Genomic DNA, 22,081 nt, shown 5'->3' on the forward strand with positions numbered 1-22,081 from the left:
TTCTCCCTGGTTAAGACACCTGATGACATTCTCTGTGCTTTACTGTAATGCCAGTGCTCCACAGGAGATGGGGATCCCTGTGTCTGACCTGAGTGTCTCTGCAAAATCTGTGTTGCTAGCTAGAAATAAAGCTACTGATTTAATTGGCATCTATAACTCTGTCATCTGTAGTCTTTTTAGCCTCATAATCTGTGAAAAATACTATTTTAAATTGTTGGCCAGAAGGATTTCTTGTTAGGATTTTAATTGAAAGTTTTTTCAATGCTATTTCCAAAGTTAACAAATCGATAGGATTTTTGGGGGTTTCTTTAGGCTTTTTGTTTATTTCTTGATGACTTAGGGCCCTAAATAGGGAATTAGGTCTTCTGTGAGGAGATCCAGAGCGTTCTGTGCCGGTGCCGTGTGTGGCCCCGGCTCCGGTTGCAGGCGGGCAGGGCTCCAGCAGCGCTGCCCATCTCGGCTGTGTTTGCTCTGCCCCATCCCTGGTTAAACATTGATCGCTGCCCTGGCAGCCCTGCCTGCAAATGGATGGCTTGCTTTGGGGCTGCCTTTAAGTTGATAGCAACTTAAGTTTTCTTTTTCAGCTCTGTTATAAGCCTGGGGTAAGTTGGACCTAAATTCAAAGTGCAAATTAAGTGATAAATGACAAAGGCCTAATTGGAAATCTATGGATGAGCCCATTTGCTGCCATTGACTCCAGTGCATGTCCAGGTGGACTTTAATCTGTGCCATGGAGCCCGAGGGTACCTGTGCCTGGCAGACTGAGCTTGGGATCACACTTGTGTTTTGGGAAGTGTCTGTATGGCTTTTGTACAATTCGTACCTCTGAAGAAGAAAATAATTTCTTTGTACTTAATCACTTAGCAGAAAGGTGGTAGTTTTTAGGGTGTCTCAGAAAATAAACTTTATTTCACTTTTACTTCTAATGCAGATGCATTTGAGGGGGTTGATGCTGACCTATAAAGCCTGTTGTCCTCAAGTTTGTGCCTTGGCTTACTGCAGTGGGAATCTGCTGAGGTCTGTCCTGAGCTGTGTATGTAGCACAGGTGGTAAAACCACTTTAAACTTAGTATAGAATCGAAAGAACAATGTTACTGCACAGTTACAGTGATGGATGACCTGCAGTTGAGATCTTAAACTGCTTGTTATTTTGAATGCCTGCAGCTGGCCCTGACAGCTGCCAGAGCTCAGTTGTGGAGGGGGATGATTATTTATTTATTTATTACTTTTTAGACATAACTGCCAGGCTGCAGAGAGGGGGGGAATACTGTAAAAAATATAAATATTTAAATTTCATTTCCTTCTTGGTGACTCTGCCCTCCCTCTTTCTTTTTGGGCAGGAAGGTTTCAAAAGGATGAGTCTGTTGTTTCCCCAGCTGAAAGCACTTGAACATTCTGCCCTTGGGGTGTCCTCTTGCCCTTCCAACCTCAGCAGAAGCAACTCACACCTTCAGAAGAAGTACAGCTTGGTTGCTTTGCACTTTCTGATGGGAGCAGCAGCACAGCTGCTGCTGTCTCTCTGCTGAAGGAAGATGGAAAGGGAATTAAGTAAACAAGGAATGCTCGAGTCATCTTTGGGGGCAGGAGAGTTGAGTCTACAGTTGATTTAACTTTCAGGATTACTAACTGTAGAATGAAACAGTTTATTTGTATGGTCTTCAAAAGAATGTGTGCATGGTTAATGATGCCCAGATTCCTCCTTGTTCAGTTGGAATGTGCGTGTGAGGCTGCAGGGTGGTACTTGTGGATGCAGAGCTGCCTGGCTGGCCCTGGCACACAGCTCCCTCAGGCTCTAGTGCCTGCAGGAGTTTCCCTTGAGGAGCTGAAGCTGAGCTCAAGCCCAGCTCCTTGGGGCCAGCCCAGCTCTTGGTGGGGTGTGGAGCAGGAGGTGCCACAGTGGCTGTGGGCTCTGCACAGGACTGTGGGGAGTGGAAGCACAAGCAAACCCTCTCCCTTTGCAAGACTTCAGCAAGAGATCAAAGGCAACCCTTTAACCTTGGGAAGCGTTTTTCCTACCCAGACCTGGTTCCACATGTGCTGTTTCATCCCTGGTTTTGATCCAGACACTCTCTGAACTCACTTGAAGCTTTGCTCTCAGTGTCTTTGCTGCAGATTCCTTTCATTTTCTGGAGAACACTCCTGTGCAGTTGGCTTTGAACTATCCACATAAGAATCTATCACATAAGGAACTAACCCTCCTCTCTGCTGGCCAGAAAAACCTATGTGTTTGTATTTAAAGTGATAAAAAAAAACCCAAATTAGGGGTTTTTTAAAAAAAGCTACATTAAAATTTCATCAGTTATGTATATGCATTTCTCTTTTATTCAGTACGGAGCTGAAGAGATTTGGTGCTGTATTTTGTAACACCATAAGCTCTTATAACCAGCAATCAGTAAAAAATACCTGTGCTCTTAGAAGCTCCTTTTGTTTGTGTCTGCTCTTACTCTATGTCATCTGGTACCAAAAATAACTGACCCCATCTCAATGGCATTGCCCAGCCAGTGTTTTACCACTGCAAGCTGTAGAGCTGACTCCAGCAGTTTGTGAGCATAAATGTTTGATGCTGAAGTTGTGTAGCCTTTGGAGTGTTTTCACTACTTGAATGTGGTGGGAAGTGTTGGATGGGGTACACAAACACCTCTGATGGATCAATATTTTGTGTATCTAGTCTGTGCTGTAACTGAAGTGATTCACCTTGCACAGCAGAGTTGGAACATGCCCACAAAATGCTTTTGCAGAACACACAGAGACTCATATAGAAGAACATTTTTCCCCAGTGCATTGCAGCAGGGAGATGTGTTTTGTTCTGATTCATCCGTCTTTTCTTTCTATTTCATGTTTGAATTCTGAGGTGTGCAAGTTGCAACTGCCACCCAGAGCAGAACTTGAGGTGCAAAGAAGTTGATATTGCACATGCAGATAGGTTGGTGGTTGTAGGGGGTCTTTATAGCATCATAAAATGGTACAGTTATGAGGGTTTTTTTCAGTAGTAAGCATGTTATAAGAATCTTTCTAGACTTCCTACTCTTCCTTCTTTTGTTGTACCACCAGATGAAGGGCTGATGTGGTAAATTATGGAAAACAAAGTGATGTATGTGCCCCCTTGAGGATTTTTACCTGCTGGAAATGAGGAGAGTTTGATCTTACAATCAATTAATTCTCTGTAGGTTATGGTCATCCTCTGGCAAACTTCTCCAGATGTAATTTGGTTCATCTTTTTGTTAACATGCAGAACTGGATTGATGATGGCACCTAATTTTTAGCTCACAGGGTTTCCTTCCTGTGCTTTGCCGTTTCATAGCTGTTGGCTGAGCTGCTGTCACTTTGCTTTCTTTGACCTCAGCCTCTGAGCACTTGGTGCTTTATTGCTCAGCCCTCACACACTTCCCAGGGGAAAAAAATGTCACCAGAATTATTTCTATTTCTTCCTTCATTGTATATACCAAATTGTGGCTTTCTTTAGAAGATTGCTTTCTGCAGAGCTCCCTGCCACATTCCCTCTACTTTCCTAGAGATGTTTAATTAGAATTTGGTGTTACAGTCTAAAGAAAACCTACCTTCCTTTGTTCCTTACAGGACTGGCTAGTTTTCCTCATTATCATGGAGCAGAGCTAATGAGTAAAGATATTTTAAAAAGAGTAAGCCCCAAACCTCAGCCTTGCAGAATGGGATGTCTGGGTAACTGTTAGTGACGTACCTTATCTTCTGCTTTATTTTTAGATGCTCTTCTACAACGGGTAGCAGAATTGGAAAAGGTCAATGCAGAATTTCTGCGCACAAAGCAGCAACTTGAGCAAGAATTTAATCAAAAGAGAGCAAAATTTAAGGAGTTATACCTGGCTAAGGAAGGTAAGTTCTTAGTTCTCTGAATTATTCTAAAATTTCTTGAACTTCATCTTCAAATAATCTCTGGATGAAGCATAGTCTTTTAGACAGTTATAATAAGAATGTGAGAGATTCAATAGGTGACTATTGAGCATTCTAGAATGAACTTTAGAAATAAATTTAAAGATTTGCCTCATGGAAAGGAGCAAAAGCAACTTGATGTCCATGCAGAAATACCACTAGTGAGTTTTAATACTAATTTCTTGAATTCAGGGTGTGCTCTCTGAGCAGGAGCTGATCTGGTAAATGGGAAGACATAGCCTGGATGCTGTGCTGTTTCTGCTCTGTGGCCTTTTTTTTAATGTAGCATTTATTTGTCTTAAATTTCCATCTGAGGTAGGCTGTAACCAGGCAAACATTATAAAAGTTTTAATACAAGCCAAGGGCATCTATTTCAATAACACAGTTTATAGGAAAATTTAAATCATATGAGCTCAAATATCTGATGAAGGATAAGAGAGTAGAGATAGCTGTTCTGAGAGCCAGATTGATTTATCTAATTCTGATGATTTTCCTGTCTTTAACATATGAAAGCAGAGCCAAAACATAATGCATTAAGGCTGCAGCTGCTGTATAAGCTTATGAGAGCAGAAATACAACAGGCATAATAAAGATTGGATCATACAGCAAGCCTATTTAGTTGTGTTTCTAAGGCTGGATGAAAGGAAGTTTAAGATACAAGACACTACTGATGAGATCAGCAATAATTCTCCCATTTTGGTACAGTCAAAAATACAAAATAAATTGTGATAGGGGAAGAAAAACCACCCCAACTTTGACAGCTACTGAAGTGAAAGGACACCAGAGGAGAATATACAAGCAATTACTTTTCTTTTTTTGACCCCCTCCAAAAGGTTTTCCCCCTCCCTGTCTCTAAGACCCTCTCCTAAATGTTCATTGGGGCTGTTGGGACCCATCTAATACTGTCATTTGAAAACTGAGAATATTAATGCTACAGAGTCTTGGTTTTTTACACAAGGATTAATGTCCTTTTAAGTATTTGATTAGCTCTGGGGTCTATATTCTCTATCAGGGTGACAGCACCAGGATTGATTCAGCTTTTTGGCCCTGAGGGAATTACATGGATATAGCTCGGTGTTGGTTGTGTGCTGGCCAGATGTTTCTGCTAAAAGGGATTGCCATTGAAGCAGGCTATGTGGGCATAAAACATATATTTTGTATTAGTGCTTTTGAAATTATATAATATATATCTTCCAGAGCTGTCTATTTCAGATTAACTGAGAACTCAGGAGGATGATATGAAGTTAGTTTAATTTTTGTTTATAGTTGTAACAATTAGAGAAGTCATGGCTGTTCCATTGAATGTATCCCTTTTCTTTGTAGAAGCTCAGTTTTACCAAAGTCTTTGGTAAAGAGCAAATTAGGCTGCATATTTTTCTTGTGTGGGTTCTCTAAAGTGTCACAGAGTGTTTCTGTTCAAGAAATATAAAATGATCCATCCAAATTGAGAACCAAGTTGGTCCCAGAAATGGGGGGAAAACTGTTTTCCAGTCTGTTCATGCCTTTGCCAGATTCATTACCAGAATGAGTTAAATAATAAGAACTGATGAAAAGCACAGTTCACCTTCATCAGGTATATTGATCCTAGTTATATCTAGTGTCTGCTTTGTGTCTGCATCCATAAGATGCTTCTTTAATAAAAGGCAAGGGCAAGCAAAGTCAAGAAAAAGCATTCCCTGAAGAGACCTGCCAACATTTGTTCAGTCATTACAGGTAGATGTTTTAATACCAGTGCTTCCTTCACTCCCTTCTGCTCTTTGCCATAGCAACTGGGGCTACACTTCAGGTTGAACTCATGAATGCAGCTAAATGTATCCAATGCTCCTTTCAGAGGACCTGAAAAGGCAGAATGCAGTGCTGCAGGCAGCCCAGGATGACCTGGGCCAGCTGCGCACCCAGCTGATGGAGGCCCACGCTGAAATGGAGAACATCAAGGCCATAGCCACAGTGTCAGAGACCACCAAGCAGGAGGCCATCGATGAGGTCAAGAGGCAGTGGCAAGAAGAAGTGGCTTCCCTCCAGGCCATCATGAAAGGTAACAACCAGGCAAGCTGTGCTGAGATCAGCCACCCTGATTTTATAAGGATTTGTGACTGCTCTTCCTCAGAGTATGGGTAATTGTTATGGCTTGGGAAAGATGCAGAAGGGCTGGATGAAGTGTAGTTCTCAGGGTTGTGAAAAGGAGCTTGATGGGCTTTTTTATTGTCAGCTTGAGGACAGAATTTAGAATTCATGGCCATGGGAACCTCAAGTATATGCAAAGCTTTTTTGAGGGACTATGAATGTGATACTTCATCCTTCCATGAAGATAAGTATGATGCCTGTAATTTGACAAGTCTGCAAACAGCTTTAAGCTGCCAGCATGATTCTCTTTTTTCCTTCTGTGTGAACACAGTTCTGCTCTCACACAGTCAAGTGTCCCTGCAGTACTCACACGAGCCTTCCCCCAGGGTATTGTCTGCACATGCTGCTCTCTCAGTCCTGGGTGGTTTTTTTTCATGATAGTTCTGATCTATTCCTTGTTATATTTGCACATTGCACAGCTGTTGACATTTCTGAGACAAAGGAAATGAACACAAGGATATGAACTGGGAACAGACTATTGCCACAAATGTGTTTTCTTAGAGGTTCACAGACAGGATCACACTATCCTGAGCCTAGAGCCTGTCAGCTGTGGGCAGTTTTTCCATCACCTCATTGTGCTTTTCACCCAGAACAGACAAACCTTCATGTATATTGAGTACACAAATGTCTGTTTATTTATGATCTACACAGATACATGAGCCTAGATTAAGGCTCAGCTGTGCCAGCTGCTGTCCCTGTGTAAACAGGCAGCTCCTGAGCTGGGATGGGTGGTGTGAATCCTGGGGAAATGGAAGCTATGTGAGAAGTTTGAATTTCTTTGCATTTTCGAGTACCTTTTTAAGGCTCTAGTCATTTGTTTGGGTGAGGTACTTGTATGCTGCTAAGTAGGATATTAGTCATGTACATTACCTTGAAATTAGGAATTGCACAGTTTTTGGGGATTGTTTCTCTCTATTCTGTTGACGGTACTAATTGAAATTTAGTTTCAGTTCTTTTACTTATATATTTGGGTTTTGGGGCAGGAGTCTGAGGGAAAGGAGAGTTGTCCTAGTTTTGATTAATTATAGTAAATCATTGAGTGGTTGGAGATGGACTTCCTAAAGCCCTGTTCTTTAGCTTACATTGAAAAGAAGTTTTGAAAATGCTGTTTTCTAGAGACTGTCCGTGACTATGAGCTGCAGTATCACCACAGGATGGAGCAGGAGCGAGCTCAGTGGAGCCAGTACCGAGAGAACATGGAGCGGGAAATTGCAGAGCTGAGGAGGAGACTGTCTGAAGGCCAGGAGGAGGAAAACCTAGAAAATGAAATGAAAAAGGTACATTGGAAAGGAGTTCCTCAGTTTCTGTTTGAGGATAGGCTCGTGCGGTCAGGCATGTGTTCATTCCTATGGCTGCTGTAATTCCTCAGCAGTTCACACAGCCTGGTGCTGCCAGCCTTTGTTCATGGAAGTCATCATGACCTAATCCATTTAAAGCCTTAAAAGCTTTGTTCCTAATTATGTGCATTCAGTGAGAGAATTGCACCTGAGAAGATGGTAAAGTTTAGCCTTCAGCTTCTAAAAACAGGCAGCCTTGTCAAGGCACTTGTCATGATGTCAAATGAGCTCAAGTAAAACCACCTTTAGATTTTTCTGGATTGACTGCAGTTTTATAAAGTTTTCTTTACACTTCTTTACTTTTGCTTCTTTTTCCAGCTCTTAAAAACTTAAAGTGCCCATTAAAACCTCAGAATATCCAAGATGTCTTTCCTCTTTCTCTAAAGTAAGCCATGTTTGTGCATCACAGTTCTGCTGCCTCCCTAGGAAGTGCAGAACCTTGCTGTCACAAAACAGCAGGCTCTAGATGATGAAAAATAATTGCTCTGGAGTATGGACAGATATTGTTGTACTTGTTCAAAGATCTGACACTAAGAAAAGTTCATAGATGAAGTAGATTGAGGTGCCTTGTCTTGAGGTTGAATTTTCTTTTTATTTTTTTTTGAGGTTGAAGATTTAATGTGTTTCAGACAGGAAGAAAATGGAACCTGTCATAATAGATCAGTGCTTTATAAAAATCTTTGTGTATCTTATTATAATAACTTGCATTTTCATGAATTTCTCACCTTAGCAGGCTTACCTTAGTCTTCAAGGTGTTCTAACACAAATTTAAAGTAGTGACTGAAATTCAATAAAGTAGGTTAACACCTGGTAATCTGCCACATCACTGCCTGTCCCTGTTCCTACTTGCTGTCTGCAGGAGAAATGCAGTATGGAATACCACAAACATTCCACATGAGAAACATTTTAGCTATTTTTACTGTGTTGTAGCAAGCAATCAGTGTTAGTGTTGCAAAATGGAATACTATTTCTGAGACCTAGGAAGAGGTTCCTGACTATGGGTAGTTGTAGTTGCATTATTGCTGTGGGACTGCTCTTCATGGAGCCCTGATTTCAAAGGTAAGAGTCAGGGTAAAGCCTCTTCTAATCCCACTGCAATTGTAAGACATTTACTGTTTTTAAGAAAAGGTTTTAGTCTTATTAAGGACAAAAATACTTTGGTTGAAGCTGAATAGAGGTTCAAAACTGGATCAGTGAGTCTTGTAGAAACAATGCAGAGGATGCAGAGTTCACAGTGTAAAAGTCCTGGCACTGCACTCCCAAATACCTGCCAATAGGCACTTCCAGAGAACAGTCTCTCTCAACTGATTCATATTTTTAATCTGAAATTACTGATTGTGTAAATTGAAATTGCAAGCTGCTGAGATGGCAGCACAGCTCACCTAAACTCAGTGGCTTTAGCAGAGAAGTTCAGCTTAGCAGATAAATAGCATTTTCAACTATAGTCCTTTAAAAGGGAATTAAATATCCCTAAAGGATAAGGTGATCAGTTTATTAATCTCTGGTAATAGGAGTTTGGAAAGCTTTTTAGGCCTGTAAAGGAGAGAAACATGTACCTTATGTAATAGGAGGGGGAGGGGGAAATCTGGTTTTCAGACTGCAGCTTGAAATAATTGCTTAAACAGCTTTGCAAGAGGTTTTAATCTTCTTTGTTTTTATTAAACCTGTGAGGTTTTTCCTCAAGGAGGCTAAAAATTAGATCAAAATTAGGAAGAGGATATTCAATTTTACCTAAAAACAAACAAGCAAATCCCAAGCCCATAAAAAGGTTTGCTTGGGCAGCAAAATAATGAATATTCATGTGTCAGCAGCCAGTGTGAAAAGAGGAACTTTCTTGATCACTTGGGATGTGTTATTTGAAGACTTGTGATCAATTCCTCATGCAAAATGGCATTTGCAGCCAGCAATGCTTATACTCCATCTTTATGTGTTCTTTTGTCAGAAAGAGCTTGTCTGGTGGAGCAAATGCTCTTGTTTGCTTCTCCATGTATATACATTTCAGGTTGCAAATTGCTAATTTCTGTAGAGAATTTTTCTGTTCTGTGATTTTGTATCATAAAACAATGATTTCTAAGAAATCATTTTCTAAGGAAACCTTGCAACTTTTTCTTCTTAATCTCCCTTCCCAGCTCAAAAAACGTGGATACCTTGACCTAATGATTAACATGCTCACCTAGTGATAAATTTTTCAGAAAATTTGGCAGTGATTTATAAAAATCTGTTTTCCTCTTGGATTGTAGTATCAGATAGGTCTGGGTTTTTTTGTTTTCATAGCAGCTAAAAGCAATCTATCACAGCAGCATGTACTTCCCTGCTGGGGAATGACTGGGCTGACTCTGGACATGGGAATGAGTTGTGCCCAAACTTTGGCCATTGGCAAAATATGACTTGGCTTTTTTTTTTTAAGTCAGACCTCATTTTCTGTTCAGGAAAGGATCTGTTTTGCTGTTGGAGCTGTGATGAATATAAATACTTTTGTTAGCACAGTTGTGTCAAACTCTGAGTAACAGAAGTCTGCAGATCAGGTATTTTGTGTACAGAGAGAGCAGCAAAGTACAAGGCTCCTGTTAGGAATTGTGCTTATTAGTCAGGAGAGGGGAAATTGGAAAGGAAGAGTAATCAGATTTCTGTGACAGAGTTGGCCATAAAATCTGATATACAGTAAGCTGTTTTTGTTGGTAGTGGTGAAGAACAGTGGGATAAATTTAGAGGAGTTTTAAATAGTTTAGTCCTACTTTAAAGAAAAATCTTCAAATTGTATCTGTGTGTTTTCCACTTGTCTCATTTTTAAGGAACAAGCTCAGGTATAATGTTACCTGGGATTTCTCCAGTCAGATGTTTGTTCCTCTGAAAATGACTTGGACTCATTTTTAGCATTATCTCTCCATGGAGTCATTTTCCTGCTGTGGTCTGCAGGTCCCTCAGTGTGTTCTGCAGCCCCTGTGCTGGGGGAAGCAAGTTTGGCTGGGGCAGAAGTGGTTTGGGTGCTTGATTTTTAGTTAAGGAATGAGTAAAGATGAGCTGATCATGTGTAAAAACTGTGGCAGTTGACAACCAAGTTAAGTTTAATAAAAAGTTAAAAGGAAATAAATGTTTTAAGGACCACACCTCTGGAAGAGTCTGAATAACACCCCTTAGCACAGGAAATTTTGTGCTGTGGCACCTCTTGCCACATGTGACAGTATCTTTAAGTGGCATTTTTCAACACAGCAGATATTCTCATTTTATTAAAAGGTTGAGTGCAGCTTTAACCTCGATTTTGAAGTCTCAGTAATTCTGCTTTATGTCCAGGAGCAGACCCAGGCCCCAGCACTCCGTTTGTTAGCAGAGAGAGGCTGTTGGGAGTGTTTAGCTCAAGATCACACTGACCTTTAATAGGGATCCTTGCAATATGTTGCAACCACAGTGTCAAACTTCAGCTCTGTTTACCAAGCAGTAAAAGCTGGAGTAATTTTTTTGCATGTGAAATGTGATACAGTTTTGTCTTTCCAGTTGTTCACAGTCTGGTTTTGCTTTCAGAGAACTTTCTGACTGTTTCTCTGAACTGCTTGGTTCCTACACAGGCACATTTGTTGCTCTGTATTCTGGGGTGAGCCATGTGAAACCAGGCTGGCAGTGAAATATTGCTGCAGTTATCCTGAATAATTAGAAAAGAATGTTCAATTCATTCTATTAAATGAATAGAACTGATATGATAAATGAAATATAAAGCAATGCCTGAAGTGGAGCTCCTGCTCCCATTTGTTTGAAAAATGTGACTGTTGAGTTTCTGCCTGCAAGCACCAGAGTCTGGGTGTGTATGACAGTCACATGTCCCTGGTATTGAATTCACTGCCAAGTGACATCCCTTGCTTTCCTCACAGCTTTTATTGGTACTTCAGCAGTGACAAATGTAGCAGAAATAAATTAAATGTAGAGACATTTAATTTAGTGTTGTGTTCACAATTTTCTGTAAAGCTTTAATATATTTTCTATTTCTCCTCCTGAAAGTCTTGCTCAGAGTACAGTTGTCAATAAGCTCACTAGAAATTGAAAGTCAAACGAGTAACCTCTAAAGCCTGCATTCTAGTCTAGTTTCAAAACCAGACTAGTGTTATCATTTACTGTCTGTCTTTGCTGATGAGGTTATGAAAGGTGTCATCCTTTGAAACTCCAGCTTTGGGGCACAGCTCCCTGCCCTCTCTCCCCTGCTGAGTTCTTCCAGTAGAAGACAGAGAACAGCTGAGCTTTCTGAGCCTGATGCACAAAGCCAGCCCAAATTAGAATGCTGGAATTCTCTGTGCCTTGGAGAGTTTCACTGCAGCGAGTATTTGAGTGTTCTCCTGGCTCCTGGGGAGTCTGTGGGAGCTCCTTTCACTTGGAAAGTCTGTAGTGCATCCCTGAAGGAAAGGCAGAGCATTTAAGAAATGGGGATGTCAGGGCCACATGTTAACATGCAGTTCTGATTTTGAACCCTGAATGCTATTTCTCATCTTAATTCTTGCTATTTTTACGGGGTTTTTTCCCTTTCCTTGAAACAGTCCTCTAATTCTACTGCTCTTTGATCTTCTCAGAACTGCTTTTTGAAAGAAATCATAGGATAAATTGTCTATATATAGTTTGAAATATTCAGTACAGTAACACTAAAACCTGGTGCTGCATCAGTAGTAATGTAAAGTTGAAAAATTATCATCTAAAAGAAACTGAGCTACACTGGGCATTACTGTGCAGCTCCATTTGCTTTTAACTTTTTGAGTAAGTAACTGCATGATCAGTACCTCATCATGCACTTCTTGGTTTTTTCATGTGTGCTATGTGGCAGCAGGTTGTGGGACAGTTAGGCCTTCAATAAAGGAAAAGTGCACATTGTTTTAAATGCTTGAGCCATACATTTTCTCCCAGGCATCAAGAGTGATAGATTTGCTAACATTCTCTTTTAAAACAGATATTTGTGGCTTAACCCATACATAGATTTAAAATTTAGTTGCCTTCTGTGAATGGACTAATATCAGCTCATTATCACAGAGGTGGCTGCTGAACTAAATAAATAGAAGTAAGATGAGCACTGAAAGTGGAAGTTTAGTCAGGTTTTTTTTTGTTGATGTAGAGATTTTCTCCAAATGTCTCCAATAATGGGAACTGTTGTGAATTCTGATGATGCATTACAATTTATTGTCTGAACTTCAGGCTCAGGAAGATGCTGAGAAGCTACGCTCAGTTGTGATGCCCATGGAGAAAGAGATTGCAGCCCTAAAGGAGAAACTGGCAGAAGCTGAAGAAAAAATAAAAGCAGCATCAGAGGTGAGGTGGAGCTCTAACTGGATCCTGATTTATATCTTGCAGCATGCTAGTTTGATGCAGACAAGTCAAATTTTATTAGAAAGAAAAAGGTGTATTGGGAAACTCTTCATGCCCTTCTTGTCTCCTGGAGCTCAAATATCATGTTTGGCCTAAATATATTTTTGCATCTTTTTGTTTTGAGAGTTGCACTGTGTGTGTGTGATCTGGGTTTAGAATAAATTGCACAGCTCCAGGTCTACTAATAATAGAAAAAGCTCTAGAAAAATATCTGCTTTGCACTTCTCCCAGCCACCTGGCCTCTGGGTTATTGGCACACTTGGAGCCACGAAATCAGACTTTCCCATTTCAAAGGCTTAAAGGGCAGCAGATGGAAGGTTTGGTGTCCTAGGGCAGGAAAGCTGTCCCCAGCATCAGTGGCAGTCACAGCCCAAGGCTGTCCTGAGCCCTGGCTTGGCGTCAGCATGTCCCATATGAGCAGCAGCTCTCTGCAGCCAGTTAGGAATTGCCTGAAGGCTTTGGTTTTCTCTAAGATAAAACCTCCTGTGATTTCTGACTCAGCAAACTGTAAAACTGAATAGTGCCATAAAGAAATCTTTCAATTTGTTCCTTGTTCCGAGATGGAATCTATTTCTCCAAGCATCATGTCTGACAGATGTTTATGTAACCCTGTCTTATAAGGCTCTGACTGGAGATTCTGCAGAACACTCATTTTCTGCTATTAAAAAAAATTCCACATCTATTTCTTCAGTATTTCTTGATACAATTGCTTTTTGTTGATAGATTTTCCTTCCTTTTTGCAACAGTCTTTCATGAGTTGGAAAGTTTCTTTGCTTGTCTGTTCCCAAGTTTTCTCTCTTCTTAGGCTTACTTCAAGCTTACCTCTTTAATTTTTTTCTGACTACTATGATTACTCTGTTTTGAACTAAGGAGTTCTTGGCTTATCAGCATTTATCAGCTATTTAGATCCTGGCTATCAGCACTGATTACTTCACTGTCTGCTTTCCTGAGATATTTCCCTTTTCACCATCTGTGCTCAGTGCTGCTGTTGTGATCCAGCTGCTATAACTGTGATATACTGATGGGTTTGACTTAGAATTTTAATGAGTAACTCATTCACAAGTAAGTACAAGCACTGCTTACACACTGGTAGTTGAATATTTGGGATTTCTGCAAATAAACTAGTCCTTCAGCACCTGTACATGACCTGAACAGGCAGCACTATAACTTGTAACAAGAAGGAAATGTCTGAGAGTGTTCCCCCACTGAGCTGGTTATTTTTTAATCAGGTTAAAGAACTGAACCATTATTTAGAAGCTGAGAAGTCGTGTAGGACAGACTTGGAGATGTACGTGGCTGTTCTCAACACACAAAAATCAGTCCTGCAAGAAGATGCAGAGAAGCTGAGGAAGGAGCTGCATGAAGGTACCCACCTAACAATAGTCCTTTGACTCTCTCCACTGAGGATGCAAACCACAGTGGAGCTATGAATTCTTTTATCATTTCTTACTTGAACTTGATGAAAAGAAATTGGAAGAGGGAAGCAGGACTTGTAAATGTGAAAGGCCATAAAATGTTTGCAGAAGAATTGAATGTGGAATTCCCTTATGTCAGAAAACAGCAGAGTCATTCATTTCCTCAAGGCTTGTTGTTGAATATCTGCTAAGTTCTTTAAGCATTGCAAGCTTCATTCTTGCTGAAGTGATTTTAGGTGTGCATTGTATTTGTGCATAATTATGAGCATTATTTCCATAATGTATAGACCTGGCTCCCTGAGGTGTGGAAATGTCCCTGTAGGGCACCACAGCCCAGGGTCACTGCAGAGGAGTGGAAACCCGGACCTGCTGATGAAATAAATAGGGATGTAGAAGACAGTTTTCTGAACCCAGCTCTAAAAAACCCCAAAACTGTTAGAAATCATGAATGAAGTTGAGGCTTTAGTCTTCTCCCTGGGAAATCTTGAACTGTTAGTAGTACATCCCTAATCACAAGCCAAGTTTGGAAATTGAGAAAATGGTGTTTGAAATAAGACATTATTAACCTAAATAGTTGTTGAACAAAGCCTGACTGTTCTTAATTAGACCAGTAATTACTTTTATTCCTGAAAATGCTTCTCTTTGGAAAAGATATTTAAGCGCTTGTGGTTCAGAAGAATTTTTTCTCTGCTTGCATAGTTTGCCATCTCCTAGAGCAAGAGAGGCAGCAGCACAACCAGCTGAAACACACGTGGCAGAAAGCCAATGACCAGTTCCTGGAGTCCCAGAGGCTGCTGATGAGGGACATGCAGAGGATGGAAATTGTGCTCACCTCAGAGCAGCTCCGGCAGGTGGAAGAGCTGAAAAAAAAGGATCAGGTTACCTGCTGCTTTCCTCTTTTTGCTTTTATTTATTTTTTTGTAATACTGTAGGTTTACTGTGGTGTAACAGGCATGGAAATCATATGTTGGGTGCAAGTGTGGTAAGAGCTCAAAAAATGAGAACTGACAGTTTGAACTGAAATCTCCCCTTTGAGTGACTGCTGGCAGTTATAACAGACCCCATTTGGACAAGAATTTTAATAGTGGTGTATATAGGAACTCTAATGGTGCCAATAGTTAAATGAAAATGTAAAAATGTCCAGAAATTACTCTTGGAGGAAGAAATAGTCATCTGTGGTGCAGAATGTCTGGGTTAAGGATGTCAGCAAGTTTCACTTCTTTCTAAGTTTTTTCAGCCTTCCAGTACATATCTTAGGCATAAATTAAGACTTTCATTTTAATTTAACTTACACAAGTGATTGTACATATTTATGATTTAGTGATCTATTAGGGTTTTTTCTTGATTCCTTATATTCCATCATTTCATGATCAAGGCACTTCCTATTTCACTTTTTTTAATGTTCATGCTTGTGTATTGGCTGTTAATGGGTCTTTTAGGGGTCTAGATATGTTATATATTTATAGCCTATACAACAGCCAGTGTAACAGCTACTTTTGTTACTTGCTAATCTTTATAATTAGAATTTTAAACTAAGTAATATGCTTTTTGAATAAAATCATTCTAGAACATGAATCAGGCACTAAATGTGCAAAGTTCTCACTTCAGTCAGTTTGGGTGCCTTGTGAAATGAACACTATTTATTAACTAAATGAATATTTATGTGAAAACCACTGGGTTTTAACCAAAATAATCCTTTTCAGTGTCTTCTCTGTAGCTTAGTTTATCATGAAAGCTGATGTCATGACTATTGTGGGGAAATTGAATCCCATTTTCTGTGTATGCTCTATTGACCACTGATTTTTAGGAAGAAGATGATCAGCAAAGGCTTAGCAAGAGAAAGGAAGAGAAGCAAAAAGATTCAGATGATGAAACAAAGGCTTCATGTTCTCTGGCCCCTGAAGAAACCCTTACCCAGCTCTCTAATGAAGAGGTAAAACAATTGAATCTTTCACTTGTGCTTGGGCATTCCTCAGGGTGTTCATTGCAAATAAAAATGCAAAAGTACAGCCCTCTATTCTCTGTAGCTTCTAATCTTATTAGGCAATAAAAATCCACAGAGTTGCACTTGAATCTATAAATCCTAATTAAGACTGGAAGACAATACTGCACCATCCTGAGAGGTGCCATTAAAAATGGTAATTTACATTTTGCATTCTGGGGGTTAACTGCTGGTAGATTCTCCTGGTATTTCTAAGCACGTTCTAACACATCTAAATGTTCAGGATTAAGCCAATTATATCTGAACATTCAGCAAGAGCATTGTAGCTACTTTGCTAACCAAATTGTTGAATTCTGTGCTTATCATTTCTTAGGGTCCATTTTGGTTCTGTGAGTCAAATGAAGGAAAAATTAATAAAAACCCACAAAGTTTTTATGCTACAGGAGCTTATTTAACCTTCAAGAGACTTGAGTGAGCGAGTGTTTTGCCTGGTTTTTTATCATTTTTGAAGGGGGGAAAAGTATATACTTTAATATATGTATTCTGAAGTAATTATTTTATTTTTATCAAGGATTTATAGCAGTTCAGAATGCAGAAAGATGTTCAGAATCGTGAGATCTAAATGTAGCTGAGATCTAGTTCTACCCTTTAGTCTACAGTCACTTTCTGTTTCAAATACTGTTTGTATCTTCATGTCCAGATATGCAAATGAGGCACATTGGTGAGGAACAAAAAATTTATATGCTGATGTTTTCTTTAATCTCAGTTCATAGCATATTCTTTAGTCCATCATTCACAGCACTTATTTGCTTCTAAGATTTATACATCATGGAAAATTTATATTTTGAGAAGGAGCGTAATTTTCAGAGTGGTTTGGGTTTCTAGATGTGTTTGGTTTTGTTATTTATGACCTTTTTAGCTGTTCAGAATATGTTTTATATGTTGTAATCAGTCATTCATCAGTTCTTACAACTTGTTATAGTTTGTTATAGCTTCTAAAATCCTCTCTCTTGGGCAGTTTGCAATACAAACAGATGATTTGTTAATATTGTTTTGGTTATCACAGAACAGCTATAGCCTGAAAATGCAGTTTTATGTCAGTTTGTATTCCCTTGACTTTTTTATTATGAACTTGTATGTATACATGCAAATATAAATATTCCACCTAAAAATGATTAAAACAAGGTATTTACAACAGTCATAAACCAGTAGTACATAATATATATATATCTATTATAGGTTACAAGCACTTATATAAAGTGCCAGCAGCCTGCTGGTCTCTGGACCTATTTCAGAAATGATAATTTTTCTCAAGAGCCTGGTTCCAGTGTTACTTCCTTATGTGTCTAATGGCAAAGCAGAAGTGCATAATATTTTGGAAGGTATTTTGAAAGCAGTCATGTGCTTTTTAAATAAAGCATTACTGCTCTCTTTTCAGTGCTACCAAAAACAAAAATAGATTGAGAGGCTCCATGTGCCTCATACACATCACAGGACAATTTGTGTGGCTTCTGGTGCTGGCATCCCCCAGGATACCTTTGGGTCTAAGCCCAGACATTTCCATTTTCTTTTTTTTTTATGTACAAATAACATTCTGAAGGAAATATTTTGATATTTTGTTAGACACTCGAAGCAGAAGAGAAAAATAGAAGAACAACATGTACTTGTCAATATAGAGTAGACTTTAAGTGTATTTTTCTCTGTTTATTTTTGTGTTAATGCGAAGTGTTTTGTTTTATGAAAAATTTCTAAATTTCTTTTTGGAAGTGGAGTATCTGCCTTCTGTTGTGTAGATTATGGTTGCAGAGGGAATGTTGCAAGTACATCTCTTCAGGGGAAGCATCTTGTCTTAAATATTGGAAGCTGGAAGGTGGCTGTGTCCTTGCTTGTCTGGCAGGAAGGTAGTCTTACAGAAGCACTCTGTTAACAGAAGACTTTTTTTACTTGTTTTATTTGTTTTTGAATTTTAGCTGGTTCATTTCAGTTCTCTGAGGCCCTTCCTCTGTGACCTTAAACTTAGAGAGCAGATGTTCTTGCCAAAGAAATATAATCTTGCCTTTGCCAAATTAGTGCCCAGCATCCCTTCTGTACCACTAAAATGGAGTAAATATTTGTTTTATTCCTTGATTTTCAATTCCAGGTGCATGTGAACAGCACCCATGGCTCAGTCCATTCCCTGGATGCAGACTTGCTTCTTTCCTCTGGCGAATCCTTCAATAAACCAGACACTGATATGTTTAAAGATGGACTTAGGAGAGCACAGTCAACAGACAGTCTGGGCACATCTGGATCCTTACAGTCCAAAGCTTTAGGGTACAACAACAAAGCAAAATCTGCTGGGAACCTGGATGAGTCAGATTTTGGACCACTTGTTGGAGCAGATTCAGTGTCTGAGAACTTTGATACGGCTTCCCTCGGATCCCTGCAAATGCCCAGCGGGTTCATGTTGACCAAAGATCAGGAAAAAGCAATCAAAGCAATGACACCAGAGCAAGAAGAGACTGCCTCCCTGCTCTCCAGTGTCACCCAGGGGGTGGAGAGTGCTTATGTGTCCCCCAGCGGGTACCGCCTGGTCAGCGAGACAGAGTGGAACCTGCTGCAGAAGGAGGTGAGTCCTCTGCCCTGCTCCTCCTCCTCCTGGGCTCTGCCCAGAGCCAGCTGGGAAAGGAACAGCTCACATCCAGGGCAGATGTTCACTTTCCCCTCTTGGAGTGCTTCTGTAGGTGAAACGCAACCAGTGTAAGGTGGATGAGCTGGCCCTGCCCCTGGGACAGGCAGCTTTACTAAACACAAAGTGCTTTGGATTTTGAGGAGGAGGCTGTGGAACTCAGTATTGTCTGAGAGGGTGGAAAAAGGTGGGAGAACTTCAGGAGAAAATGGGAAGTTGAGGAGAGGGCATTATTGTGGAGCTGGGGATGAGTAGAAGGCAGAGAGGAGTAGAAGCAGCAGAGCTGGGGGTGCTGTTCTGTGTGCTGAGGGTGTTTGCTGAGGGCTGTGCACTTTGGAAATGAGCAGCCAAACTATACCCAAGGCACAGAGTACCACAGAGAGGCTCCAGGAAATTGTTGGGGACTTGCATCATCACAGACCTATTTCTGAGAGCAGCAAACAGCAGATTAGACTGAACCATGGGCCAGTTGCACTGTGGATGACCAAGGAAATTGTTGCTTCTGGGTGTTCTGCCTGTCAGTTTTTCAGCAGCTTTATATAATGCCAGTTCAAAGCTTGTATTTGGTTTTTTGCTGAAAAGTGGAATATTTGGGGTTTCCTGTGGTTTTCCTTTCAGAGGATGAGAGGCCGAGGAGCAACACTTTAGGGGGTTGAAAAGTTGGGGGGAGATAATAATCCATACTGGGTGAAAAGGGAGATGAGATGGGAGTAAAAAAAAAAAAAAAGAATGTAGTGAAGGAGAAAAGGCCAGATGAAGGACAGAGGAAATGCAGAACTACTGATTTTTTCATTGCTTAGGAGGTCTCTCCAAACTTGTTGTAAAATTGCTTTCTTCTTGTTGTTGTTGTTGTTTCCCTATTGATTTGCTATATCTGGAGAAATTACAGCATCCTGAGCTCAGAGCTGAGTTAAATCCTTACTCTTGAGTGTTCCCTTGCCCTGTTGACATTATGATGACACTTTACTTCAGCCCTGTTTCAGAATCCAGAACAGAAATGCAGCTTCCCACATGTTCTGGAGGCAGGAGCAGACACTGGAGTGTGAATTCCTCTTGCTGTGGGTTGGACATGGAGCAGTAAACACCAGCACAGATTCAGCTCAAACTTGACCTGCAGCTGGAACTTTGCTAAAACTTCCATTTATCCCTTTGTCCAAAACCATTGCAGTTCCAGCAGGACAGCAGGTTTACACTTGATTTCCCTGCTGCCCTCCCCAACACTTTATTTCTCCTCTCCTGTTTGGTTTCTGTTTGTCAGAAGAACCCAACAGTGACTTGATGAACTCTGTGTCATGGCTTTTTGTGCTAATGGTGGGACCCATGGCAGGAAAAGCTGAAATCCCCCAGCCGATTTGAGTTATCCTTCACTTGTAAAGCAACTCAATCCTGCCTTTACATGATTCTGCCACTCTTTTGTCTGCAATGCTTTGTGGCCACACCACACCTGAGTGTGTGTAGCATTCCTGCATTCCCTGGAGACTCCCCTGGCTCAGGGCAGGTGCTGACTCTGTGTCCTGCAGGTGCAGAATGCAGGGAACAAGCTGGGCAGGCGCTGTGACATGTGCTCCAATTATGAGAAGCAGTTGCAAGGGATCCAGATCCAGGAGGCTGAGACCAGAGACCAGGTGGGAATTCTCTCATTGCTTTAGCCAGGCTTTTGCAGCTTTTTGAGCTACTAAGGGTTCTGTTTTATTCATTGGTTTTAATTGACCAAAATCAACATACTGGATAACTTGACGTAACGTGATTTGTTATTCATATGTGGTCAAGTACATGAATTTCTTAGGGATTCACCTTGAAGAACCCTTTATTTGATGCTGTAAGACCATGCACTAGTGTTCTATAAAAAGTATTATGCCCATGCTGAAGTCAGTATCTTTAATAATTTATATTTTAAAATGCTTGTCATGCATTAAATTCTATTATCTTTGATACTGTAAGATCTGTTAACAGAAAAGGACCTCATCCTAGCAGCATAAAATGACCTTCAGGTCTTGGAGGATATTTGTTTCCTGCCATATACCAAAGAACAATTTTCAGATGGGTGTGGAAGGCATGAGTCACATTGTGCTTTGAAATAAGTGATTGAAGTCATTACATGGCCATGGTCCAGTGCAGTTTGATGTCCCATGTTTCCTTAGAGGGAATAATCTGTGGGATTATCTGTGCTGGAGCCTGTTTCAACAGCAAAAGAATTTCTGGGTTGCATAGGATTTTTGGATTTTTGAGGGATTCTATGTTGTTGGTTTGAGGAGTGAAAGGGTTCAGAAAATAAATTCTCCCCAGAGAATTAAAAATGAATTAATTTTGTTGTGACAACACAGGTGAAAAAGCTGCAGGTGATGCTGAGGCAAGCTAATGACCAGCTGGAAAAGACAATGAAGGATAAACAGGAATTGGAGGATTACATGAAACAAAGTGCTGAAGACTCCTCTAATCAGGTACAAGGATTTGGTAATTGAGGTCCAGGAATGATGAAATGTTCTTCAAAAGTATGTAACAAGAACCTGTGGGTTTTTAGATATGGATGGGCTACTGGCTGTACAGGCAACACAACAAATGAGAATTTCTGGGGTTAGTTGTGCTCCACCTGAGTCTGCCACAGTTTCTAGAGAAATCTATTGTGTCTCTAATATTGTGTTACCCGATTTTGGCATTGAAATATCATCTCCAATAATGAACTCCATTACAGAGTGGCAGTAGGAGTGTGAGTAATGTTTGAGTTTTGGAGTGATCTGTGTCTGACATGACCCAAACGTGCAAACAGAGCCCTGTGCCCTGGGCACAGCTTTGTTCCTAGAAGAGTGGTTCTGTTCCACCACCTGCTCTTATCAGCATTTGACACCCAGTTAATGGGCTTGTGGTGAAGAATGCAGTAATGAGGAGCTGAACAGGCATTAGCAGGGCCAAAATAGGCACTGAACTCCTTTAAAATAATAGCCCACTGGAAGGATTTTTCAGTTGAGATGTGTACCTAATTCTTCTGGAACAAGGAAGCCAAATAAAATGGGTGGTAGTCATAGTTAAAAAATAAAAAAATATCATCATCTTTGGCCTATTAAAGCTTACAATAGTAGGTACATGTTGTGTACCAGAAACTGAATTTACTTCACTTGGGCTGAAACTTTGTCTCTTCCATCCTGCCCAGTATTTTTTCTTACTGAAGAAACAGTCATTAGACAAAGTCCAGCTTAGACAACAGAAATATGTTTATATGTTCTTCTGGCTGTACCAGGGTGCTGTTAATTAAGTAATGATTAATCTTACATTTGTTGTTGTGGAATGACTTGTAAAGTTTTTAAAAGTGCTTACAGAGAAAGGTACAAAAATTCAAAAAATGCTGAAAACTTAG

At 40.3% G+C, this 22,081-nt stretch overlaps 1 protein-coding gene across 1 annotated transcript in view; it reads left to right on the top strand.

Annotated features, from left to right (window-relative positions):
* The window catches only part of RABEP1 (rabaptin, RAB GTPase binding effector protein 1), a 43,865-nt gene that overhangs the window by 14,454 nt on the left and 7,330 nt on the right, over positions 1-22,081 (top strand). The window contains exons 2-11 of the mRNA XM_030962514.1: positions 3,721-3,849; positions 5,738-5,941; positions 7,147-7,307; positions 12,534-12,647; positions 13,934-14,069; positions 14,819-14,997; positions 15,927-16,052; positions 18,202-18,669; positions 20,250-20,354; positions 21,054-21,170. Of these exons, the coding sequence (XP_030818374.1) occupies positions 3,721-3,849; positions 5,738-5,941; positions 7,147-7,307; positions 12,534-12,647; positions 13,934-14,069; positions 14,819-14,997; positions 15,927-16,052; positions 18,202-18,669; positions 20,250-20,354; positions 21,054-21,170 (1,739 nt within the window). The remainder of the gene's footprint in view (positions 1-3,720; positions 3,850-5,737; positions 5,942-7,146; positions 7,308-12,533; positions 12,648-13,933; positions 14,070-14,818; positions 14,998-15,926; positions 16,053-18,201; positions 18,670-20,249; positions 20,355-21,053; positions 21,171-22,081) is intronic.

The sequence above is a fragment of the Camarhynchus parvulus genome, chromosome 19, assembly GCF_901933205.1.
Source record: "Camarhynchus parvulus chromosome 19, STF_HiC, whole genome shotgun sequence".
Taxonomy (NCBI): Eukaryota; Metazoa; Chordata; class Aves; order Passeriformes; family Thraupidae; genus Camarhynchus; species Camarhynchus parvulus.